The 24,641-nt window shown below is 52.1% G+C and overlaps 10 protein-coding genes across 10 annotated transcripts; 7 read left to right on the plus strand and 3 right to left on the minus strand.

Annotated features, from left to right (window-relative positions):
- Nucleotides 1–103: 103 nt before the first annotated feature.
- BDW74DRAFT_144508 (pentatricopeptide repeat protein) lies at nucleotides 104–2,624 on the plus strand (the record flags this gene model as incomplete). The annotated part of the gene is made up of 3 exons (XM_073723047.1): nucleotides 104–712; nucleotides 766–2,310; nucleotides 2,366–2,624. Coding segments are annotated over 2 exons (1,978 nt in total), but the record flags the coding sequence as incomplete, so codon positions are not given.
- A 35-nt stretch (nucleotides 2,625–2,659) lies between these two features.
- BDW74DRAFT_144509 (uncharacterized protein) lies at nucleotides 2,660–3,566 on the plus strand. Its single transcript, XM_073723048.1, has one exon. It carries the CDS (start codon nucleotides 2,886–2,888, stop codon nucleotides 3,357–3,359), a length of 474 nt encoding a protein of 157 aa, XP_073588867.1. The 5' UTR covers nucleotides 2,660–2,885; the 3' UTR covers nucleotides 3,360–3,566.
- Nucleotides 3,567–3,762: 196 nt separating this feature from the next.
- Nucleotides 3,763–5,786, plus strand: BDW74DRAFT_144511 (putative phosphatidylinositol-3,4,5-trisphosphate 3-phosphatase). The gene is made up of 3 exons (XM_073723050.1): nucleotides 3,763–3,872; nucleotides 3,969–4,053; nucleotides 4,152–5,786. The coding sequence occupies exons 1-3, from the start codon at nucleotides 3,870–3,872 to the stop codon at nucleotides 5,705–5,707; spliced, it is 1,644 nt and encodes a 547-aa protein (XP_073588868.1). The 5' UTR covers nucleotides 3,763–3,869; the 3' UTR covers nucleotides 5,708–5,786.
- Nucleotides 5,787–5,796: 10 nt separating this feature from the next.
- On the minus strand, nucleotides 5,797–8,570 carry BDW74DRAFT_48666 (putative phospholipase A2 (PlaA)). The gene has a single exon (XM_073732933.1). The coding sequence runs from the start codon at nucleotides 8,531–8,533 to the stop codon at nucleotides 6,053–6,055; it is 2,481 nt and encodes an 826-aa protein (XP_073588869.1). The 5' UTR covers nucleotides 8,534–8,570; the 3' UTR covers nucleotides 5,797–6,052.
- A 303-nt stretch (nucleotides 8,571–8,873) lies between these two features.
- BDW74DRAFT_144514 (EXO70 family protein) lies at nucleotides 8,874–11,143 on the plus strand. The gene is made up of 3 exons (XM_073723051.1): nucleotides 8,874–9,317; nucleotides 9,375–9,592; nucleotides 9,648–11,143. The coding sequence occupies exons 1-3, from the start codon at nucleotides 9,034–9,036 to the stop codon at nucleotides 11,036–11,038; spliced, it is 1,893 nt and encodes a 630-aa protein (XP_073588870.1). The 5' UTR covers nucleotides 8,874–9,033; the 3' UTR covers nucleotides 11,039–11,143.
- A 307-nt stretch (nucleotides 11,144–11,450) lies between these two features.
- ade13 (adenylosuccinase ADE13) lies at nucleotides 11,451–14,007 on the plus strand (the record flags this gene model as incomplete). Its single annotated transcript, XM_073731243.1, has 9 exons — nucleotides 11,451–11,502; nucleotides 11,569–11,655; nucleotides 11,714–12,441; nucleotides 12,495–12,611; nucleotides 12,668–12,740; nucleotides 12,796–12,874; nucleotides 12,931–12,937; nucleotides 12,994–13,051; nucleotides 13,102–14,007. The coding sequence occupies 9 exons, from the start codon at nucleotides 11,451–11,453 to the stop codon at nucleotides 13,350–13,352; spliced, it is 1,452 nt and encodes a 483-aa protein (XP_073588871.1). The 3' UTR covers nucleotides 13,353–14,007.
- Nucleotides 13,792–16,046, minus strand: BDW74DRAFT_48750 (uncharacterized protein). The gene is made up of 5 exons (XM_073732934.1): nucleotides 15,383–16,046; nucleotides 15,132–15,310; nucleotides 14,773–15,072; nucleotides 14,266–14,714; nucleotides 13,792–14,171 (listed from the first exon to the last, which is right to left on the minus strand). The coding sequence occupies exons 1-5, from the start codon at nucleotides 15,682–15,684 to the stop codon at nucleotides 14,145–14,147; spliced, it is 1,257 nt and encodes a 418-aa protein (XP_073588872.1). The 5' UTR covers nucleotides 15,685–16,046; the 3' UTR covers nucleotides 13,792–14,144.
- Nucleotides 16,047–18,454: 2,408 nt separating this feature from the next.
- BDW74DRAFT_48770 (PDK/BCKDK family protein kinase) lies at nucleotides 18,455–20,402 on the plus strand. Its single transcript, XM_073732935.1, has 4 exons — nucleotides 18,455–18,853; nucleotides 18,947–19,095; nucleotides 19,151–20,130; nucleotides 20,181–20,402. The coding sequence occupies exons 1-4, from the start codon at nucleotides 18,742–18,744 to the stop codon at nucleotides 20,242–20,244; spliced, it is 1,305 nt and encodes a 434-aa protein (XP_073588873.1). The 5' UTR covers nucleotides 18,455–18,741; the 3' UTR covers nucleotides 20,245–20,402.
- A 550-nt stretch (nucleotides 20,403–20,952) lies between these two features.
- BDW74DRAFT_48829 (uncharacterized protein) lies at nucleotides 20,953–22,039 on the minus strand. Its single transcript, XM_073732937.1, has 3 exons — nucleotides 21,845–22,039; nucleotides 21,543–21,769; nucleotides 20,953–21,477 (listed from the first exon to the last, which is right to left on the minus strand). Exons 1-3 carry the CDS (start codon nucleotides 21,993–21,995, stop codon nucleotides 21,046–21,048), a joined length of 810 nt encoding a protein of 269 aa, XP_073588874.1. The 5' UTR covers nucleotides 21,996–22,039; the 3' UTR covers nucleotides 20,953–21,045.
- A 391-nt stretch (nucleotides 22,040–22,430) lies between these two features.
- BDW74DRAFT_186330 (acyclic terpene utilization AtuA family protein) lies at nucleotides 22,431–24,612 on the plus strand (the record flags this gene model as incomplete). Its single annotated transcript, XM_073731244.1, has 6 exons — nucleotides 22,431–22,488; nucleotides 22,547–22,621; nucleotides 22,668–23,490; nucleotides 23,544–23,747; nucleotides 23,801–23,940; nucleotides 24,002–24,612. 6 exons carry the CDS (start codon nucleotides 22,431–22,433, stop codon nucleotides 24,610–24,612), a joined length of 1,911 nt encoding a protein of 636 aa, XP_073588875.1.
- Between the last annotated feature and the right edge of the window lie 29 nt (nucleotides 24,613–24,641).

Raw genomic sequence — 24,641 nt, forward strand, 5'->3', positions numbered from 1 at the left:
TGTTCTACGAGTAGATGCGCTGGAATTAAGGTCGATATCACGTGAGATAACGATCGTGTTCCGACAATCCCAAGATTCTCTCTAGTAGCAAATATGCAGTCATGATGTCTCGCAAGAGACTCAATACGGTTCAATTACAGCATTATCTCTGTCCAGCACTCCGGACAAATACGTCGAAGCGTCTTATCAGCACCCTTCCTTCCGCGCGACGACCCCAGTGCCCTTCACGGGTTCCGCTCCATACGATACCGCGATGCCTCCAGGAACGCAACAGCACCACTTCTGCCATACACCCAGAGAAGAGAACCGAGGGAGACGGGGTCGCACATGGAGCACCTAAGCGCGAATCGGCAAAGGTTCGTCGGCAAAAGAGGAAGGAAAGAGGTGGAAAAGTTGTATACAAGGGCACACGAGCTGAATTTAGACCGACTCCTGAAGCGCCAGACAGCATGAAAGTTCTTCCATTAAACGAGGTGGAGGACAAGCTTACCAGATTGGTCGAAGATGGTGCGAGACTGCAGAATGTGATGCAACCATTATATGTCTTGGTACGGGATCGTGAAATCAAACCAGATGTTCGGCACTATAGGGCGATTATACAGTCGAATACGGACCCCGAGCATGGATCATCAGAAACGGTGCGGGCGTTGCTCGCGGAGATGGAAGAGCACAATGTTCCGCTTGATGCTAGCCCACTGCGCGCTGCGCTGCTGGTATGTTAGTTCTCGGCCTTGTCCGGAGTGTAAGCTGACGCTTCATCATCAAGGCACTTGCTGTTCATCCCGACTTCTTCCTGCGGCAGGACGTGCTAAAGATGCTGCGGAGTCGATGGATTACCCTCAGTGAGGACGATTGGCATCACGTTGTGGCGGGCTTGATCAGGGAACACCAATTTGAGCTAGCTCTCGACCATATCGCGCATATGCAGAGGAAACACATCGTCGTCAAAGACTGGCTACACAGTCTTTTGGTATACCACCTCCTTGAATTCGACGAGTTCGATCTGGTTCGCGAGCTGATGGAGGCTCGTCTGAGCCAAGGGCACGGTTTGAAGAAAGCGTTCTGGAATAACGTCCTCTTCGCAGCAAGCAGCGCCCGCCACTACGGGTTGACATCCTTTATCTGGTGGAAGATCGTGGAACTGAAGAATTCTCACCCGGACCGCAGTGTTTGCGAGATGGTTTTTGAGATTGCAGCGAGCAACAAGGATACGCGGCTCCAGGCCGCTGTAGAGGCACTACTAAGGCACAACGATACGAAGCCTCGATATAAAGATTTTCTGAGCTTAACGAAAGGGCATCTTGTATCCCACAATCTGTTTGCCGCACTGGACACATGCATGGGGCTCGAGCGATCAGTGAGGATGAGGTGTTTCCGTTACATTCGTGCCTATTGCTCGACGCATGAGGTACATCCGCTAAAAGTTTGGAACTATCTCAAAGACTTAAAGGACCAAGGACGCACGGTTGAATCTGAATGTGCCGTGCTCGTTATTGATCTATGCGAGAGTGTTGCAGCCAGAGACCCGTTCATTGTTGATGACGGAGTCAAAATCTACAAGGAGCTTTACGCACTTCTCGGCAAAAATCCCGGATTGGCAGTCTTTAACTCCCTGCTTTGCATGTGCCGATCCGCCAGCAATGTCCAGGCTGCCATATTCTTCGTAAAGGAGATGGCTCAGCTGGGTGTGGCCCCGACCGCAGAGACGTTTGAGCACCTGGTCTTCCTCTCTGTGAAGACCGGTAACTTTAAAACTGCCCATCTCTACTCCACTGATCTATACAAACGCGGGTTCAAGATAAGAGCCCATACATACCAGCAGATCATTCGTCTGTGTGAGGAAGCAAAGGACCGTGATGAGTGGGCTGCTAAGCTGTTTGAGGAGAACAAGGACAGGCGGCATAACCTAACAGATAAACAGAGGGAAAAGTACAAGAGGGATAGGGAAAAATATAAGGAGCGAAGGAAGGAGAAGAGAAGATCAGAGGCCTTAGCGAGGCAGCGAGAAGAGGAGGGCTGGGAAGACTATGAGCCCAGCCTCACTACCCCAGAGGATCTGAAGGCCAAAGCTGAGAAGCTCAGTGCCGCCGTTGCGGAGGCCAAGGGTGGCAATGAGACTGGGACACAGTCATGATGTTCTGTATTACTATTGTACATTAACTGAGGATATCGGTGCATTAGATATCTCCTGAATCCTGGACACAACTTCCAGCGAGCTAAGAATAAACAGGCCGCACTGATGCTGATCGCAATGAATACCCCGTGCTGTCTTCTTTGTTCATCATAATTCCATTATATCCCGTCCTTTATCTATCCACGTTTTTGATCAGACTTTTCAAGTTACCTGACTCGAGCAACTACTCACCTCCAGATTCTGAGACCTTGAATGTACCAAGACAAAACAAGCGCACAGCTGAAGCATTAATCTCGGGCAGGGTCGCTGCAGGTCCCACTGGCGAACCGGCCAGGAACTGAGGAACCACGGAGGCAACAGTGCAAACCGGTTTGGCAGTCCACACCCTTGTCGCAGCGTCAGACAGCGGCCAGTTTCGCGTCGCAACCATCTTATCGGGTGGAGTAGAAGCTGTTCGGCAGGGCCTGCCATTCGACTGTCCTCCTGTTGTGTAAGCTTAGAACCCCTGGGGATCTGCAGTTCAGACGCCGCCAAGCGATCTTCCATTTATAGTCGGTGCTTTCCAATTGTCTCAACTTTTCGCTACCATACTACTCTAATCGCGCAGTGCTTTTCCGTTATAATAATCTCCCGTCCTGCCTCCCTACATCTTGAGTAGCATTCTGTACAACATTCTCTCCAAAACCACCCATCTCTCTATACCCCTTCCATAAACAAACAATCTGCAACCCACAACTTACAACCCACCAAAATGCATCTCACATCAACCCTCACAACCCTATCCCTGGGCCTCCTCTCCCTCACATCAACAACCACCGCCAGAGTTCCGCAAGCCGCTTTCCGCATGCCCCAGCGCGAGCGCACCGCCGACCCCACAAACCCAGCATTGACATGGCACGTCTCGCACTTTGCCCTAGGCTGCTCGCCCGGCGGCTGCGTCTACAGCTTCAACATCCTCGGGCACGCCTCGCAGAACACACCGGGCTTCAACACGACGTGCAACGGTACAAGCACGCAGGACGACTATGCCCCTTGCAAGGACGCCGGCATCCTTGCACAGATTGAACCCGCTACGTACCCCAACTGGACTGTCTCTGTTGAGCACCAGTGGCGCGAGGGCATGTTTGAGGAGTTCTATGCGTTTGGCGAGAAGAACGTCAGTGTTGCTAGCAACTCCACGGGGAGGTTTACGATTCCTGTTGGGAGTGTTTATGGGGTTGCTTAAATTGAGCAAGGGGCTGGATATTTTTACGCTGGGCTTCGTATGCGTATTCGGATTCGCATCCTGGATGGGTCTGATTATTTGAATGATTGGGATATCAACGGTTATACTGCGGGCTGTATTACTATGTTTTGGCGCTAAGCATCTGTGATGCTATTGTTATTATCTAATGTAATGTCTTCAATCAACAAGTGTGACATTCATTCCAAATCATTTCAGCTGCATTCAGCCCTGGATCTTATACTTTCAAGAGGCAGTGTATACAATGGATCCGATTCGGCAGGCGATGAGGCTATACAAGGGCAAACAAGACGCCTCGATGACATCATCTTCTTGGCGCCCGTTGACCGTTGAGAAGGAGGAGCCCCGGTTCGAACGCGTTCTTCGACGTATCACATAAAGATAACTTGCCTCATCCACGGTCATTGCTTCTGCATATTTTGTTTTGGTGCCAGTCAAGTCTTTCATCCCTTGTAGCAAAATTCGTGCTTGTTCGGATATAACTCTCAACTCATGGTATGCAGCCCCATTCCACCTCACCCCAAAACCCACTCCCAGCTTCTCTTAGCAGTGCCCAGACTAACCTGCACACTTGGCTTCCGCCCAACGCAGGCCTCGATCCTACGACAAATCGTCGCTGGGCCCCGTCTACAACATGCTGAAACCGGTCTCGACCTTTGCTATGTCGCCGATAACAGTGAGACAGCCCAGCCTCATTTCCTTGCCCTATCCGACTGTTGGCTTTCTTGATTGAGTTTATCGCTGTTATCTAACCTTACTTTTCTTTCGATAAAGTAATCGCTACTTCCGGCCCGTCAACAAACTACCCTAAAATCGCATACCGCACACCCCTCAAGCAGCTCGTCAATTTCCTCGACGAAAGACATGGAGCCGATTGGTGTATCTGGGAGTTTCGTGGCGAGGGCACAGGATACCCTGACTCGGAGGTTTATGGGCGAATCCACCACTTTCCATTCCCGGATCACCACCCGCCGCCTTTTGCGCTGATTCCGAAGGTTGTGGCTAGTATGCGGAACTGGTTGCAGCGGCTGGATGGGTCCGAGGCGGAGGGACAGGAGAACAAGAAAGACGAGAAAAAGGGGCAACGAATTGCCGTCGTCCATTGCAAGGCTGGTAAGGGACGTAGCGGGACAATGGCCTGCTCGTACCTAATTAGCCAGGAGGGGTGGAAGATGGACGATGCGTTGCAGAGGTTTACGGAGCGCCGGATGAGGGTTGGCTTTGGTTCTGGCGTCAGTATACCCAGTCAGTTACGCTGGGTGCGATATGTGAATCGGTGGACGAACGAGATGGGAAAGAGCTACGTTGAGCGGCCGGTTGAGATCCTCGAAATCCATGTCTGGGGTTTGCGGGACGGGGTCAAGGTTGCGGTCGAGGGATACGTGGAGGATGGGCAAAAGATCAAGCAGTTCCATATGTTCCTCAAGGATGAACGGGCTATCATGTCGGATGATACCTCACAGTCGCAGTCACAGTCACAGTCGTCCAACGCCACCAGCGACGACGATAACAATGGCACTAGCAGCAGCAACGACAACCTCAAGAAGCCCGGTCCTATACAGAAACTCAAGGCAACCAAGACCTCTCACTCAAGCATCCAAGGACAAGGGCAAGAACCCATATCCGCCACCGGGTCCGACTCCTCCCTTGTCACATCTACCACGGCCGCCTCAAGCTCCAGCCCAACAACACCCGCAACAACAAATACCTCGCAACCACCTCAGAAACACACCCACGCCGTTTTCCTCCGTCCCTCGTCACCCTTAATCCTCCCTTCTCCCGACGTAAACATCGACTTCGAGCGCCGCAGCAAAGCCGCCTCCTATACAGGGCTCGCAATGGTCACGTCCGTCGCCCACGTCTGGTTCAACCCGTACTTTGAAGGTGGTGATAAATACGACTCTGGCGTCTTCGAAATCGAGTGGGACGCTATGGACGGAGTCAAGGGCACGTCCAGAAAGGGAATCAAGGCGCTCGATCGGCTCAAGGTCGTCTGGCGGTATGCGGATGATGATACCACAGAAGTCACGGACGCGAAAGCGAGAACAAGGCCCGTTTCCAGGGGCATTGTTACGGAACCGAAGCCTGGTGAACCGATTCCGGAGACGGTAGTCAAGGATTGGAGATTGAAGGATAAGAAGAAGGGGAGTGGAAACGAGACGGAAGAGGACAAGGTTGATATTGATGGCAGTAGCACGGATGATGGGAGCGTTCGGAGCGTTGGGACAGCGCAGAAGGGGGAGAATGCTCCGTTGCGAGAGGAAGATGAGGAAGAGAAAGACGGCGATGGAAAGGGAAAAGGCAAGAATGACAGCGGTGAGTCGAAGTAGTGTATAGTACTACTGATGTATAAATACCCAGCCCGAGTTTAATTGTATAATGTATATTTATTCAGGAACCCGAGAAAAACAATAATGTATAACATCTTTAATCTTTGATGGCGCGAAAATGCCCTAACAATATCTAGCTTTTCCCAAATATATATTCCAGTATGTGGCATAATAAATAGGCAACAGATGCTTCATGTCTATTCTATCGTACATCGTGTATCCTGTACAGACATATTCAAAACCGCTAATGACGCAACAAACAAAAGAAAATATGGCCAAAGACCTGTTGGTTGGTCGATCCGTTGACAAAGGGTATGACAAGTGCTAGCCCTAACTCAGCTCAACTCAACTCAGCCTCAACCCCTCCTTATGCGGCTCAAGCTTCCTCTCCTCCCTCTCAAGCCGATCCTTCTTCTTCCGCTCATAGACAGCCCTTACAACACGCTTAACCTGCTGCTCGCCCTGCGCGAAGTTCGCCTTTGCGAGACCGACAACGGCATCGATTTGTTCGGGCGTGTAGACGAAGTTCCAGGTTGAGAGGAAGTCGTCGACGTCTGGGTTGATGGTGGCCGGGTGCGGGGAGAGCGGTTTCTCGGGGTCCACGATGTCGTTCGATTTCGAGTCGTTTTGGGACCCGGAGGGTCTGTCGGCTGGTGAGGGTTTTGTGAGGGATGTTGAGGAGGGGAGGTCCGGGGCTGAGGGGTTGGGGAGGAGCGGGAAGTACACGACTGCGATGCCGGCGTCGGGGTGCATGAGGTGGAAATCTGATTCGGAGTGGTCGGGGTCGGTGTGGGCGTGGCGGGGGTCGAAGAGGCGTTTTGAGGGGGGGGGTTCCTTTTCTGAGACGCGTTCTTGCTTTGTGCCGACCCAGACGTTGCAGTAGTCTAGGTCTGTGTCTGTGGGAGGTGGTTGCGAGTCCGGGGAGGGCTTGTTGGTGCTGTTAGGAGATGAGGGGCTGGAAGCGTCCTGGGCCGCTGTGATTTTCTTGTTGAGCGCTTCTTCGGACATGTTCTCTGGTTCTCGTAGGCTCTGCTCTGTTTCCTTGAGGGTGTCGGCTGCTCGGGGCCAGCCGGCTCCGATAGGCCAGCCTTTGATACCTCGTTGGCGGGCGTAACCGTCTACGACAGATAGCCAGTTCTCTTGCTTGATGTCGGCTGAGTTGTCGAAGGCGATGATGATATCGACGTCGCGGCCAGGACGGAGCAATGGGTATATAGGGAGGTTGTTGCTCATTCCTGCATCCATCAATCGTAGATGCTGGCTTTGGAAGATGGATTCGGGACAGGATGGAGGTAGCTGGTCCTTCATTCCTAGCACGTAGTTCGGTATCGTCGCTGGGTCGATTGGATGTACTCTAATGAGATCTTTCGACTTTCCTTGAATCAAAGAATCAATGCCGCCAAGTCCGGTAATACCCTTAATAAGTGGACGGATTTCCTTGTAGTAGTGCGAGAGCGTCGCGCAGAATGCGCTGCCCCATACGCCCATCAAACTGCCAACATGGAGTTCAGGCATGGGTGTCGTTCCAGTTGGTACATGGTTCTTTCCGTCCTTGAAGTGCCTTCCAAGTGCCCAGGTAGGTATTCCCGCGTTGAGTTCCTCGCAGAAAAACTCGTAAGGGGTGAACTCAAACCATTGAAACCAGGATTCACTCTGTGATTCTCGGATAAGGTCTTCAGGCATTGGCTTTTTGTTCTTTTCCGCTTTCTCCAAAACTGGGATCTCATGGCGAACGGCAGTATAAATTGGAAGCGGGTGAGCTCCACTAGCGATGTTGCGGTTCTGATTTGATAGCTTGAGGTCAAAGTCCGAGGATCCAAGCTCGCCCTTGGGTACAAGCAAGCGTGCTGCCAGCAGCATACCATAGATATCAACCAGACCAAAATCGGCGCCAGGATCTCCTTTCAGCTTCTGGACCAGACCGCTGAGGAGGTACTTGTTTGTTGGCGCATGCGTAAGCAGTTTAAGTGCTGCCGGTGGAAATGCCATGTGTACTCCTAGCCGATTCTTGAGATGGGCCACAAGTCTGGTAAAGTTGCATCCGCTAATGGAAGAATGATAGAGAACCTGTAACCAGCAACTGCCGCTAACACCAGCAGTATAAGTCACACAGTCCCAGAGACCAGCCTCTTGCGTAGCCAGGTAAGAGCCGGTGCCGGCGACAAGGGCACGCAGACCACCTCCTGAGCCACACATGGAGATGATCGGGACATCATCTGGGTGTATATCCCCCTCCGGAATATTCAAGTAGGCGGACAGCGCTTTTACAGCATGCTGCTGGCGCTTCTTTCTGAACTCCAGCTCGTCATTGCAAAGGCTATCGCTAACGCGCACCGTGGCGCCTCGGAGTATCTCTGGGTTCAAGTCTGGATCTTGTGCCTCCCTCCAGATCTCGTCTGCTAGGGAACCGGGAGCCATCGAAAGCTCGCGCTGCAGCTTCTGCACTGTCTCTGGGAGAAGCCTGGTCCAATCTGGTGTTATATAGTGCTTGATTTGCTCGAGCTCTATCCACTCCGGCGAACCAACAGATTGCTTGACGCCTTCGAATCTCTGCATCACATGTGACCATATAGACGAGGAGTCTTCACTACTGTGGAAATGCCCCTCGACACGATCAGAATCATTCCGGACATTTTTGATTGAGTGATGGGACTGTCCGCGGGCGGATTGCGCCGAGTTGGTCGAGTATGGCGCTTTGGGTTCGGGTATTAGGAATAGCTGCGAATTGTTGCGAGCAGCCTCAATTGACCAGAGGACTCGGCCGCCCACATAGATCAGGGCGGCCGGAGGAGCAAAGCGAAGACAGAATGCCCTCGCAGCGCCCATGTTGCGGAGGGCACTACGCCTGGCATGAGGATGTAAAGAAGACATGAAGAATGCATTGGGGCATTGGGGGGAATTTATGTCGGATTCATGTCACTCTTCCTTGGCACAAATCCCAGTCGGACGCGGCCAGGCCCTGTCTGTCCAGTGTCGATCTCCAGGGACGCTGCAGTCGTATGAGAGTGACGTCACTCATTATTGTGGCTGTGCACCCCAACATGACTATTCGGACATGGCCCGTTAGTGGCTCGAGCCCCCCTTGGATCATCGTCGGGCCGCGACCGTAAGTCGAGCTCTTGGCTGCTGCTCCGACCAGGGTCCAGCAGCTACAACCAGTCAACCACTTTTACGGGGTATTCGCATGACCCATCGATAATCTTACCCACTTTATTTCATGAGGAACTGAGCTACCCAGCCAGGGCCCAGGGGCCTCGTTTCTTGCTGCTAGCTATCCCCGCATTTACTATCTCGGGCATGGTCCTTATCACTATACTCCATCGATCATGGTCGCGTCGAGGAATACGGCGTTCGCCGAGGACAGCGCTGAGGTGGAAGTGCTGTACGCCAACCTGGAGAAACTCAAGCTCCTTACAAAGAAGATCCAGGGGTCCCTTGTACGCCTCGAAACCGGCGGAAATGTCGTCAAGCATGCTATCGGCCCCATATACAGCAACACACAATCGCTCCAAATTACCAACAGCAATATTGACAGGGTAGTTGAAGCGATTGAGCGACTGCGAAAGCCTCTCGATGCGAAGAACCGAGAGGAGGGCATAATTCGGGCCGGGTGAGTTGCATGCATCCCATCACTCTGTACGTTTCTGACCCTATTCGGAATGAACAGACCACAGATGGACGATCTATCACAGTACCTGGCGGCTATGAGACGCGTGGACAATGCATTAGTGGACCTCACGTCAACAAATTTGAAATCGAACCAGAAGGCCATCAGCGAATTCACATCTCTCTTGGGCATCGGTAACTCAAAGTTGCAAGACCTGCTGCGACTCAAGTTGGGCGAGCATGTCAGTCCTATTGAGCCACTGCACTACTTGACTAAAGGTAATTCTCTGCACTAGGTTGACTAGGATGGCAACTAACTTTTCTGCCCGAATAGACCTTCCGTTCCCTTCGATCCCGAAGGACAGGATAGCCGAAATCGCGCCCATCTGCGTTGCAATCAGCTCGGCAGCAGTACATACCCCGCATCGTGGTGAGGGAGGCAGCCCTGCCCTTAGGATATACGCCGATGTTAGAGGACCATATATTACAACTAGCACACAAAATTTGGCCATCGCATCCCTGAACACTTTGAAACGAAGAGCGGCAGATGAGTCGCCGTACAAGCAGGGCACTAATGGTATTGGAATCTATTCCAACGCTTTAGAGAATTTCATATATGCCGAATGGGAAGCCATCAATCAAATATTTACGGGAGACCATCGGGGACTAGTTCTCCAAATGACCTGCCGCTCCGCGCTTGCCGAATACTCAAAAACTCTACGAGAATTGAATGAATACATTCGGTCAAATCTCCTCACGGACTGCTTCCTGGCTTTTGAGATCATTGATATCGTCACAGCCAAGTCTTACGATATTGAACTAAAGACGGGTGAACTCAAGAGTCTGTTTCTGGAGGCTTTGAGGCCTGTCCGGGAAACCGCAAAATCTTCTCTTGCAGAAATCCTGGAGGAGACAAAGCGCAGTGCTTTGGCTATCCCCACGCTTCCGCCAAATGGCGCACCCACGCCTCTTGTGGATAAGGTTATGCATTCTCTCATAGAGCTCACTGGGTACCAGAAGCCTCTAGCCTCCATTTTGACTTCTTTGGGAGATGGAAATTGGCGCTCAACATCCACTTCATCAATGAATACTCCCTTGGATGTCAACCCAGACAGCAATGTTCTGTTCTCCCATTTCGTCCTCGACGTGATCGAGACGCTCCTGATCGCTCTGGAATCTCGGAGCCGAAATTTGCACCGAACAAAAGCTGCTCAGGGTGTTTTTCTGTCAAACGTCTTTTGTCTCGTGGACCGTGCTATTCGATCAAGCCCGGAGCTAGCGAAGCTGCTCGGTTCTCCAGACAGCATTTCCAGGATTGACACATTCCGCAAGCGTGCAACGTCAACATACCTGGATGCTTGGAAGGAGACGTCGCATTACCTGCTCGACGTTCAATACACATCTGGTAGGGGCGGCAATCGGCCTCAGTCAAGTGGGGTCGTCGATTCCAGCGCCATCGTCAAAGCCTTGTCGTCCCGCGACAAGGATGCTATCAAGGACAAGTTCAAGTCGTTCAATACGAGCTTTGATGATCTCGTTGCACGTCACAAGTCCTTCCATATGGAGCGAGAAGTACGAAATGTGCTTGCTCGCGAAGTCCAGGCGGTGCTTGAGCCGCTGTACTCTCGATTCTACGACCGTTACCATGAGATTGATAAAGGCCGCGGTAAATACACAAAGTACGACAAGGGCAGCCTGGCTGCGCAACTCGCAGCGCTGCAATAATCATCCGATTGCTGGTACAATGGACATGAACATAAGGCTTTGTGTTTCTAATTTAATTCATTCTTAACATTTACACATAAATAACAACCTATTTCTTGACACTAACTTCGAGATTCTCAATGAGCCGGTATGGTTAATTTCCGACGGTTGAGGTAGCTATGTAGACCCCGGTACCCCATACTTCGAGAGCCGATTTCGGCTGTTCCTGAGCGGAAGTGGGGTCAAATATGAGTGTCATGTGACGATAAGCGGCCGATAACGTGATTAGCGCCGATAAGCCCTCGACCCCGCTACAAAATTTCGTCCGGGGGCGTTCGACCGCACAGCTCAGATTCCAGCAGCCATCTCAGCCCCTTTCTCATACCGCAGCCTCTCAGTTCCCTCGAGACCGTTCCAATTGCTGTCTGACGCCATGTCTTCCAGCAACGATGTGTACCAGACGCCTCTCAACTCGCGCTATGCGAGTAAGTACCTCCTGATCCAACAATGCTTGTGCTGTATCGGAGACTAACAGCTGTTTTGACATATAGGTGACGAGATGAAGTATCTCTTTTCTCCTAGGAACCGGTTCTCTACATGGAGACAGCTGTGGCTGTGGCTTGCGGAGGCCGAGAAAGGTGCCTCATCCTGCTTACCCGCCAGCCCCACGGAGGAGGGATGTACTGACCAGTGCAGAGCTCGGCTTGCCCATCACCGACGAGGCTATTGAGCAGATGCGGAAGCACACCACCATCAAGGACGAAGAATTCAAGGTTGCTGCTGAGGAGGAGAAGCGTCGGAGACACGATGTTATGGCCCACGTTCACGCATACGGTCAGGTTGCCCCTGCAGCTGCTGGAATCATCCACTGGGGTGCGACCTCCTGCTACTGCACTGACAATGCCGACTTGATTTTCCTGCGTGATGGTCTTGACATCCTGATTCCCAAGCTGGCGGTTGTCATTGACAAGCTCTCTGCTTTTGCCAAGCAGTACAAGGACCTGCCCTGTCTCGGTTTCACTCACGGACAGCCTGCGCAGCTCGTCACGGTCGGAAAGAGGGCTTGCTTGTGGATTCAGGACTTGCTGATGGACTTGAGGAACCTCGAGCGGGCGCGTGATGATCTGCGTTTCCGCGGTGTCAAGGGTACAACCGGTACCCAGGCTTCGTTCCTCCAGATCTTCAACGGAGACCACACCAAGGTCGAGCAGCTGGATGAGCTCGTCACCGAGAAGGCCGGATTTAACTCTGCTTTCATCATCTCTAGTCAAACATACTCCCGCAAGATTGATGTTGACGTAGCTAACGCCCTGGGCTCCTTTGGATCCACCTGCGAGCGCATCGGTATTGACATTCGCCACTTGGCTATGCTCAAGGAGGTCGAGGAGCCTTTTGAGAAGGACCAGATTGGCAGCAGTGCCATGGTGGGTTATCCGTGCGTCACGTAATTATGATTTGATCTGACCAGGGTATGCAGGCTTACAAGCGCAACCCTATGCGGTCCGAGCGTCTGTGCTCTCTGGGCAGGCACCTCCAGAACCTCCCCAAGGACGCCCTGGACACCTACTCCGCTCAGTGGTTCGAGCGTTCATTGGTAAGATATTCCGTCCCCATCTGCGTGGCCCGCTTCGGCAGCTAATAATTGGACAGGATGACAGCGCCATCCGCCGCATCAGTATTCCTGAGCTTTACCTCTGCGCTGACGCGTGCCTTATCCTACTCAGTAAGTTCAAATGGTCTAGATCTACGTATAATTCTGTCGGCTTACCGCCATTCAGACAACGTCACCTCTGGATTCGTGGTGTACCCTGAAGTCATCAAGCGTCGTGTGAACGATGAGCTTCCATTTATGGCAACGTACGTCGGCAACCTTTCCCCAATTTGTACCACTTCTAAGCTAACCCTGCATCTAGTGAGAATGTAGGCAGCCTATAATTTGATCCTAATCCCTCCAGCAATTAATAAAACATATCTAGGTCATCATGGCCTGTGTCAAGAAGGGTCTTTCCCGCCAGGACGCCCACGAGGAGATCCGTACGTCCCCACATTTCATACTTTCCAGACATTCGCTAACATGAAATCAGGCGTTCTCTCCCACCAAGCCTCCGATAACGTGAAGAAGCACGGCAAGAACAACGACCTCCTTGACCGCATCCGCCGCACCGAGTTCTTCGCCCCTATCCTCGGCGAGCTCGACGCCCTCCTCGACCCCAGCACCTTCGTTGGCCGCGCTCCCCAGCAGGTTGAGAAGTTTACCTCGACCGAGGTCAAGAAGGCTCTGCAGCCCTACGAGACTCACCTCGCTACTGCCGAGACATCCGCTCTCCACGTTTAAACGGAGTGCCTGTAGAGTACTCGACAGTCGAGCGGGTCTTGTCTGACACGGAGCAAGGGACGATCGGCTACGCCAGCCTGCATGCATCCTGCTTCATCACGTCACGTCACAATGATCGCTTGAATAGATTTTGCACGATTTTGCTTTAGCGATGCAGAATATCAGAAGTCAAAAAGTTAGAGGAGAAGAAAAGGGGTTGGTTCCAGCGCGGCTACTCCTTGCCTGCCACTCCGTCAAAAGCTAAAACGACATATTGATGTGTATATAATATAATAACATAACGATTTCACGGTACAAAGCGAATTCTATCCAGGGGGGTATGAGCACCTTTCCAAGCCTGTACATAGCTCTCTTCCTGTTTCACCCGATTACATCACATATTAATTCCTCCAACGCAACAAAAGTCGGTCAACAGTATGAAATTGAACAATTCCAACGGAGTCTGAGTGTAGAGGCTGAACTAAAACAAAGCCAAGGATGAAGGAATGGACAAGCCACGAAATAGGAAAAAGCAAAAAACACGGCACTGTCGGCAGATAAAGTCTAAGATCGTAGCCAAAAAGAAAAGAAAAGAAAATACGAAGTGAATTGCAGATATAGGCACGTAAACGAGGGGGAAAAAGCAATGAAAAATAAACGAAAACTAATACTATACCTTGATCATTGTCGTCCTTCATATAGCCCAGCAGCCCAGGCATCATCCATACCATGGCAAACTTTTTTCTGATTCTGTCATACATCATCAACACAACTCCTACACACACTACACACAAGTAGTATAGCCCATGTATACTAAAGCGAAGCTAACCAATTAAAGGTCTGTAAGGGGTCAGCGTCCGTCGGACAGGAAAGATGCGGTGTAATATGCGGTGCGACGTGTCGAATAACGGATCTGGGACTGGGTCGTACTCACCATCATCGCCTGCATAAGGGCCACCTCCTCGCCGTAGTGCAAGCCGTCCCAGCTCTCGGCCTGTAATGTCGCGTTGTACATGGCCAGAACGTCGATGCCCTTGGCTTGCGCGACCTGCGCCGTATCTTGGGTGTATTGCCAACTGTTTGCGTGGGCGTTGTCGCTGGGTGGCTTTTGGTGGCCTGGTGCTGTTGGGCCGATCCAGAGGAACGGTGTGCTTCGGGCGCTGGTTTTGGCGAGCGTGAGCCATTCGTCGATGCTGTTTTTGGCGGTGGGGAGGGAGTAGGAGGTTGAGAGGGAGAGGCTCTGGATTACGGCGATGGGTTTCTTGGGTTTGGGTTCCGAGTCTGAGTCTGAGTCGGAGGGGCGGGCGAGGAGGGTCTTGAAGGCGTTGTGGTCACGGCTTGAGGCGGGTGAGCCGGTGATAGGGAGGAACATGTGTGGTGTTTCTTAATCAGATGGTCAGTCTCTTATTTCCTCGGGAAATGTGGTTCTCGGCAAACTTACTGGTTGGGCAAATGTATGGAGTCTGGGTTCTGCTTCCTCTGGAGTATAGTTCCTCGCTTGAGGTAATTCGCGCAGAGGAGCAGGCTGGGTTTGTGAATTGCGAGTCGCATCCACAGGTTGGTTGCAGGGTGGTGCTCATTTCCCACCCTTTCAAAGATCCTTGCTTAAGATCCTGGCGAAGAAGGATGTTGAACCCGGCGTAGGCGTCGGCTAAAGAGTCATCACCGACAAAGAGCACACCATCGAAACGACCAAGGATTTCACAAATCTCGGCGGCGGTATACCAGTGATAGAAGCAACCTTTGGTTCAAATCAGTAACCAAAGCCACCGTTTGATGAGAAAATGGAAGCTCACTCACCTTGGGACGTATAAGGTGCCCCAAAGCCGTGACGCCCGCCGTTACTCATAGAGTTGAGCAATGATTCACGGGACTGGCAATACAACTCGCTCGACGCAGAATGATCACCGGAAGGAGGTAAATATAAAGCGTGAGAGGAGATGCCGCACTCTTCACGGCCCACGTACTGAGCTAACAGACTGTAAGCAGAATTCAATAAGTATTGTCCATCATCCAGTGAGATGTACCCGGGCCAGAGTATGAGGACTTACTCATCCCCAGCATTCGCCATGACAGCCGGTTTTGAGAAGTAGATGAACGGGTAATAGAATGTGTCCCGAATGAGCCAGACGATATAGAGAACCCCCAGCACCCAGAGGGACGCCATGAGCTTGTAGGTGGACGAGCGCCAGGTGACCCTGCGAACGAGCCTCCGCCCATCAGGACCTTCGATCGGCCCACGCCGTTGAGAAAACGAATGAGTCTGTTGCATGCCGTAGAACGGATAGGCAACGGCTTCGTTGACGGAAGATGACGCTAAAGTATCACTGTTGGAGGCACGGCGACGTGACATCTTCTATTTTATACATCGACCGGTTTAGCAGAAAGGACAGGCGAAAGCTCATTTGCGAGTCGAAGGCGTGTAATCCTTGTCCATAGGCAGCCTGGCCCTTTTTTAGCGCACGAGAGGTGACAGCCGAAAAAGAAAACGCAACAGGCGAAAAGCGTTAGAGAAAAATAAACAAGAAAATAGGAATTAGGGCCGAGCAGAGTAATAATCGGTCCACCAACTGCAGAAAAATAAACGGATTATCTCAAGCGTTGAAGCGGATGGGTCGCTATTAAGAGCTGCTGGCTGAGGAGCGCGCGCAGAGGCCAAAGAGGGGCCCGGCCTTCTATCGTGCGTTCTGTTGTATTTCCTCTTTGGGAGCCTTCGTACTTCTTCACCTCACCTCGTCTCAACCTCTGCTCTCAGCCCTGACCATCTCAACGATCGAATTTTTGTGTCTTTTTATCTTCCCAAACTTTTTCCTGATCAGAGGCTCATCCTATACCAGCCTAGGCGGTCCGCTGCCGCGCCCGCAAGAATCCACCGCCAAACCTGCCACCGAGACCTCCAGGGGCGAACTCATGAAAATGGAGTATGGAGTCAATTCCAGCCGCTGCTACCTGCTCTAGCCTCTGGAGTGACGGCACGAGGGCGAAACGGGCAATCTGAAATCTGCGGATCCTTCCTGTGACCGTTTAAAAAACACTGCAGAAGTGTGAGTGTTGACCCCGGAGAACCTCGCTACAATGCGCGGCATAATAAGAATAGATTGGATCTTCAAGCCAAAAGTACTGATTGTGATGAATTGGCAGCGCCAAAGTACAAGAAAATGATTGACATCGCGGCGCCGCATGCTTGCATCATAATCAATTCCACTCGCTTACGGAGTATGCTGCAGGAGCATGGAGCACTTGACAACAATACAACCCGATCCACCTGGTTCGACCGAAGGCCCTGATTTCGACCATCTGAATGACTTCACCCTGTTCTTCAACGCGACCTTCTGCTGCGCCGTCGTCGAATTGCGTCCCCGTTCCTCCCGAGATCCAAATAACGGCGCGGTCTTTGGGAAAACTTAAACACAAGACTATCGAGAAGGAGAAGAATAAATGGCAGCATGCATTCCTGAAGGTCTAGACACTCCGCCACGGTGATTTGATAGCCAGTGAGATAGTGTACCGGAGTTTCGCAGTCGCAAACTCTTTTGGTTGGCTGGGTCGACGAATGTCAAACAATGAACAGACTCCACTGCTTCTCCGTCTGGCGGCGCGTCGCGACTCGCAGCCTCGCACGAGGCGGATGAGGTGGGAAATTAACACACGGTTGCGACGGCGTCGTTAGGACTCCGCTCAATTGGCTTTTGGGAAGCACCTCAACCAGAAAGGAAATCGAGTTAAATTGCGATTGATGCCTACCCTTCCACAAGAGGCTCTCTCTCTTGCCCTCCACCTTTGCGCCTAACTCTTTCCTCTCGGCCTTTCAGAGAACTGGGCGGGAGAGAGCCTTGAGAGAGCTGGTCATGTTGATGGCAAGATAACAGACAAGGGGCGGTACGTGCGAGGAATGCGAAATACGGAATGCAGGGATGAGCCCTTGGTACCGGTGACGAGCGACAAGTGCGACCCTTGTTCCTTGGGCCGTGCCTGCACTTTCAGAATTGTGAGACTGTCCGCGCCGCCGCGCGTTATATTATCGAGCCTAAATACGGATATATGGCCTTTCCTCAGAACGGGACCAACCGCAGGGTGTTGCGGCCCGCATTGTGTCTTGAACTGACCATTGTTGGGATACGCCATTTATTAATCTCTCTATTTGCAACGGCTTATCAACTTACGATCTAGTACTATCACCTTACGATCACCGTGGCCCCTTCGAGTATGTCGTGCATGAGACTCCACAACGGTGGTATCTGCTGCCGGGGCTCCGTCATCTCCGTGAAATCATTGATGCGTCTTTAGGAAGACTTGCGCGAGGCAATGCACTGAGAATCTAGAATATTCCCAAGGGCTTTAGTGCATTATATTTGACACGCCAATGCGCAAACTAAACAGAAGCTGCGATCCTTGTTCAGTGGAACGAGCATACGGAATATCAAACTCAACTCCAGGCCTCCGCTAGGGTGGTTTTCGGCAACTAACTACTATAGGAAAACCAGGGTGTTCTTGCCTGAAGAATGCGGACGAACTGATCAGTTGGTCTAGTGAACTTATTTCTCAGGCTCAGGCCAGTCTCGTGATCAGGGGTTTGGGCATCACATGAACGCTGACTCAGCTCTACTGGAAAACAAGAATGGCATACATACATATAAAACATGGGGTCGGAAGTTCACCGGCGAAGAATTGAACCAGTTTTCGGGCGAAGGGGAGATCCGGAGGCAAGTTCACATTCCACCGGCAATTCGATGTTCCCAAACCTGGACCGCCCGAAAGGTGGGGGTAAGCCGCGGGTTGAAGATCCTCGGGACGACGTATGTATACACTCAGCGCACAGGAGCAGTTGCCAGATGAAGCGTCGTTGAGCTTGTGGTGTTTTTGACTGTCTGTAGAATGTATCAACAGTAATCGACAATGATAAACGTCAGCGAGTCTTTAACAAGCTCAAGCTCTTGAGCGCGCGATCGTCTGATCCGCCAAGCCACGGAACCACCAGGATCACCCCCACACGTGACCATCCCCGGCCTATGGCTCTCCGCAAGACCAAAAAGAGTCATTGCTTTCCAGCGTTACCAAATTCCATTAGCCTCATTAATCTTCAGCCGGGGCCCAGGAGAGACTCTTCCATCTGAGTGCCTGCCTCAACTTTGTTCTTCATTCTCCCGGCGTTGACAGTATCCTTCTCTGCAATCATCTGCGCGCTGAGCTCCCGCTCCTCTGCATCGGCGACAACCTCGGTAGTAAAGGTCTAGAGCTCTCCGAGTTCAAACTTACGATCAACGACAGTCATAACCACCCGCCATCCTCTTCCCATATTTCTCTCCCTCGCATATTGTTTCAATATCATTATCCAGTCAACATATAATTATATCGAGCCAACTGGGATATTGGGTGTGACGGCCGCTCGGCCTGATTCGCTTTCGACATCATGTGGAAGCCGTCGGAGCGCCTGATGGACACCATCAGGCATTACGCCAGCTTTCCAGCAACCGGCGTTTCGCTCCGACAAATGGTTCAATTTGGAGACCGACCGTCAACTGGTGAGTTTGCTTCAATTTTTCTTTTTTGCTCAAAAGACCATCTAGTCTTTATCTATCGCTTGCAATGGCTGATCTCGTGCCCTCTATCAATAGGAACCCTGTTTCGCGCCTCTCAATTTCTTTCAGAAGAACTTCCAATCCGTCTCGCACATCGTGTTCAAGACCTTGGGGAACTCCCAGATGGGCTCAGTGAAATGCCCTCGATCAAAAAGGTCCAGGATTGGTACGCGCAGTCGTTCGAGGTATGACTCAACCAACCGTCACCGCGCGCGATCCATACTGACGTATGCTTCAAAGGAAATCATCACTCTACCCCGACCAACCCTCACTCAAGAAGTCAAGGCCCGTCTGCTGCGTCCGAACAGAACGCTCACGGGTGGATCGAAGATCCTTGCCGAAACCACCCAAAACCCAAGTATTCGCGAGGGACAGTACCGTTCCGCCATGTCAAATAGTAACGGGAATGGCAAGGCCGCTGCTGCTCGAAGATATTTCGTCCCCTCAGATGACCAGGGAGACTGGCCTCCGGAGTTAAATGACTACAACGAACGGTTTGCGAAGACTCTACAACAAATTAAGCGGCGACACGACAGCGTTGTTACTACGGTGGCACAGGGCATTCTCGAATGGAAACGGAAGCGGCAGCGGCTACAAATCGACTCGACAATCCAATCATTCCTCGATCGCTTCTACATGTCTCGGATAGGTATACGAATGCTAATTGGTCAACATATCGCCCTCACGGAACAAACGCACGTGCGCCATCCGAATTACGTCGGTATCATATGTACAAAAACAAATGTGCGCGAGGTGGCGCTCGAGGCAATTGAGAACGCTCGGTTTGTTTGCGAGGATTACTACGGACTTTTTGAGGCTCCCAAGGTGCAGCTTGTCTGTAAGGACGACCTGAACTTTATGTATGTGCCGGGACACCTGTCTCACATGCTCTTTGAGACGTTGAAGAACTCTCTTCGTGCCGTGGTCGAGAGACATGGCGCAGACAAAGAAGCTTTCCCGGTCATCAAAGTCATTGTCGCCGAAGGCAAAGAAGACATTACCATCAAAATCTCCGATGAAGGTGGTGGTATTCCGCGCTCCTCAATTCCCCTTGTCTGGACTTACATGTATACAACCGTGGAGCAAACCCCCAACCTCGACCCGGACTTTGACAAGAGCGACTTCAAAGCGCCCATGGCAGGATTTGGATATGGGCTGCCCATCAGTCGCTTGTATGCGCGGTACTTTGGCGGTGACTTGAAGCTGATCAGCATGGAAGGGTATGTATAGCCGAACCATAGAACACGGCGTGGTAACTGATGTAATTTAGGTATGGCACTGACGTCTACCTCCATTTGAACCGTCTATCATCCAGTTCGGAGCCCCTTCAATGACAATTACCAGTCATGAGGGATGGTCGCGTTCGGTTTTCTACTTCACACAGACTTCACCCCTTTTACTCGGAACCCGATCCCGCGCCATCTCAAGGATTGACGCCAATGAACATAGGAGCTATTCGCGCACGAATGCGCACGAGGGAAGTCTCTGAGCGTAAGCAGGTTGGAGATGCAGCCAGCTTGCTTAACGCAGAAAGATGAAAGGACTACTTATGTAAGCCAAACCAAACAAACAGCTGAGATTGCCCACCATGGCGCACTCGCTCGCTAAAATGCCCTGAAGGGCCAAGTTCCGCGACTCCAGGCACAGTACGGCAAAACCGTCACCGCGACCGACTGATGCAGGTCATCTCTTGAGTTCTCGGGTTGGTATAGACGATACATGATAGTGTCGTTAGCCGTGGTAGCTATGCCGGGTCTCTTGACGTCTATTGGCAACATCCTAGAACCGTTGGATTCATTGGTTCGTTGCGCTCGCTTTGTATATATAGCAGAATGGCTTCGTTGGCCCCGCCCTCCTCTTCTGCCATTTCCATGATCCTCACATCTTGATATCATTCGTCCTTAATACTTGTTTTACGTGTACGATAACTTCCTGTTGCTTGCTTTATCATTTAACGAGACGGCCGCGTACGAAGTATAAGAGTTTAAATTTGAGAAAGAGCTATACAAATTAAAACCACTGGTCTTATTTGCCTAGATCCCTATTAATACCGTAAATAGAATGCCTTCATCATAAGGTCGTAGAGATCAGTCGTCATTCATAAAATAGACCCGGCCCGTCACCGTGAGCAAGCATCAGAACGAAGCCCCAGGGCCATAATCTTGCCTCTCCGCCCCGCTCCACCTTCGCCTCCTCTCCCTCGTCTGCTGCTGCTGCCGCCCGGACGACACCCTCCTATTCGCTCTATTCCTCTCCGGCGTGCCCCTCCCCTTCATCTTCGCACTGGACACAGGCGACGACGACGCAGAAGGCGAAGACATCCCCATCGCGGACCCAAACGCTAGTTCCGGCTCCGGCTTATACCACCCCGAGTCATCACTCTCGCATACATCCACAATTCCGCGGGAGACAAGCATCGGCTCTGTTGACTCTGCGCCGAACGGTGACGATGTAGACGAGCCACGCCGCCGAACAGTGAATTGATCGGCGCGGATGGAGGCTGCTGTTATTGGATCTGAGGGGGAGATAAGCGTTGAGAGGAAGCGGCGGCGGGCTTGCGGGATTGTCTGGTGGAGATCATGGAGATCAGGTTGAGATCAGGTAGGGATATGGGGACTGCGGAAGTGCTAACCTCCTGTGCCGTTAAGGCTTGGATTGTGAGGAGCTCGCGGTCCATCAGGACGCAGAGTGCGGCGTGCCGCTCCTCACGTAGTCGGCTGCGGGTTCTCTTCTCTTGTTCGCTGGGGATTGTATATGCGGATGCGGATGTGAAGGGGTTCGGTCGCGGTGTGGAGCTGGAGCTGGAGCTGGCGCCAGGGACGATGCCGGGGCTGGGGACTGGGACATGGGGTCTTCCTGCTAGGGCGTTGATGTTAGCCATCTAGCGTCTCCAAAATTGTGCGCTCCTAAGTGACGCGTCAGGGGCAAACATACGGGTAAAGGCCGCCATTCCAGGGTGGGGTGCTTGGGGGGCCTCCTCCTCTGAGTCGGAGTTGATTATGATCGGATTCCGGCCCGGAGGCTGCGATTGATTGTTGCGCCAGGGATTGGCAGTGGGGAGATTGGAGAGATTGGGGTTGAACATGATGTTTGATGTATTGGTGGCAGAGCTATCGAGCTAGATTAACTGCCATCCATGATGATATTAAGATTAATATTGATTAAGATAAGAGCCTTAAGGCAGGAAACGGCCCACTTCCCCGCCTCACGTGATGGTCATACTAAGACTGTCCCGCTACCGGACTTACGATTTTATCTCCGTCGTCAAATCACTTGGCATCTTATCACTCTAAGGAAGTATAACTGGGAGCACGACTTGGGTCCTGGGCAAAGGACTGAACAACGGCATTGTTCGTGAGACTTGATCATTGGACGGAGAAGGCGGAGAGCCTAGGGTAACTCGGCCAACCGGCTATACCTGGCGAACCCCTCAACTGAGCTCTAGCCATAAGTACAAGTGGAGATGGACCGAGGTCGGACAAAGAGATCACCATCCACCTAAGTATACGATCACCGCAACATGTCAAGCCAGCAAGCGAAACGTCCGGTGCGAGTTGCCAACTGCTCCGGCTACCATGGTATGACTCCTACTGATTCTTGAATTGAAATTAGGGCTTTGTTGATCTTGGCGTGCAGGCGATCCGGCGTACGAGATGTATCGCCAGGCAACCCTCGGCGATGTTGATTTTATAACGGGTGATTACCTCGCTGGTAAGCGGTCCATACCCTCTTGACCTGGCAATTCTTAATGGGGTAGAGGTCAACCTCGCCAACAACGCCGAGGCCTGGCGCGCCGGAAAGCACCCCGGCTACGAGGAAACAGCATGGGAGGGCATCCAGCAGACCATCGATGTCATTGCAGAGAAGGGAATCAAAGTCGTCATCAACGGCGGTGCACTCGACCCCAAAGCCCTCGCACTGACAGTCCAGGGCCTGGTCCGCGAGAAGAACCTCAATCTCCGCGTCGCATACTTATCCGGAGATGACTTGTACGACCGGGTCGGCCCCAACATGCCCACAACAAAAGAGGAACTTCAACACCTCGACTCGGACAATTTCTCTGCGTCTCCGGACTCTCTAACATACGTCTTTCTCCGAGGCACGGCAGACGGCAAAGCCATACCTATGGTTTCGGCTCATGCCTACCTCGGAGCGCGGGGAATCGTGCACGGTCTCCGAAACGGCGCGGATATCATGCTATGCGGCCGCGTCGCTGACGCCAGCCCTGTTATTGCGGCAGCTTGGTACTGGCATGACTGGGCGGAGACAGATTACGATGAGCTAGCTGGTGCGCTGATTGCGGGCCATCTGATCGAATGCTCTGCGTATGTCACTGGGGGTAACTTCTCCGGGTTCGACAAGTATGACCTTGATGACCTTGTTGCGCCGGGGTTCCCCATTGCTGAGATTGATGCGGACGGGACTTCTGTGATAACCAAGCACGAGGGTACCAAGGGGATGGTCACGGTTGATACAGTGCGATGCCAGTTCCTGTACGAGCTGCAGGGGACGGTGTATCTGAACAGCGATGTCAATGCCTACATCGGGAACGTGGCTGTCGAGGAAGTAGGAAAGGATCGGTATGTTTTTGTCAAACAAGCTCTCTCAACTCATCTAACACTGTGTCCAACAGCATCCGCGTCTCAGGAATCAAAGGCTCCGCACCACCCCCAACAACCAAGCTCGCCGTCTTCTACCAGGGCGGCTACGAGGCCGAGATCCTTCTCAATGCGACGGGCTACGGCACGTCTCAGAAATGGGACCTACTGGAGAAGCAAATCCGTCATTTCCTCCCCGACTCTACAATGAAGGAACTTGAGACGCTGGAGTTTCAACGGTATGTTTCCTTAAGATGGAACAAGATGAAGAACTGACCACATCGAATTGTAGAATCGGCACACCCTCCCCAATCCCAACAACCCAAACCTCCAGCACAACCTACCTCCGCATCTTCATCGCCGGCCGCTCCCCCCAAGCCGTGGGTGCAGTAGGCCTAGCGCTGCGAAGCGTCTCCCTGAAGCACTTCTCCGGTACCACTTCCACCCACGAACTCCCGTGAAGGACAATCCGCCTAACAATGAATACCCACAGGCTTCCACAGCACGCTCGACATGCGCACCGCAGTCCCCCGCCCCTTCCTCGCCTACTACCCCGCCCTAATCGCGCAATCAGAGCTCAAAGAGGAAATCAACATCCTCAATGATGACGGCACAGTTACAACGCTGGACACCGGCCATCCACCGGCTTATACACCCCTCCAACCGCGCGAGAACTACGACCCGCCTTCGTCTTCTACCGATGAAGCTCTCTTCAACGGTCCAACGAAACAAGTCAAATTAGGCGATATTGCCCTCGCAAGGTCCGGCGATAAATGCGGGAATCTGAATATAGGTTTCTTCGTTCCGTCTTCGCTCCCTGGTTTGAGTTGGAGTAAGAGCAAACAGAAGGAAGAGCGGCTGACCCTTTGGCTGCGTCATTACCTTACAACAGCGCGAATGCGCGCCTTGCTTGGCAAGGACTGGCGCGATGAGTACTTTATTGAGCGGGTTGAGTTCCCGGTTACCGGGGCGGTGCATTTTGTTATTTATGGTATCTTGGGACGTGGTGTTTCGAGCTCGAGTCGGTTGGATGGGTTTGGGAAGGGGGCTGCGGATTGGATACGGGATGTGCGGGTTGATGTTCCTGTTTCCTTATTGGAGTGAATTGGTGGATGTGGGTATGCGTATGGTTT

Source organism: Aspergillus multicolor, assembly GCF_047715735.1.
Source record: "Aspergillus multicolor strain CBS 133.54 unplaced genomic scaffold BDW74scaffold_2, whole genome shotgun sequence".
Taxonomy (NCBI): domain Eukaryota; kingdom Fungi; phylum Ascomycota; class Eurotiomycetes; order Eurotiales; family Aspergillaceae; genus Aspergillus; species Aspergillus multicolor.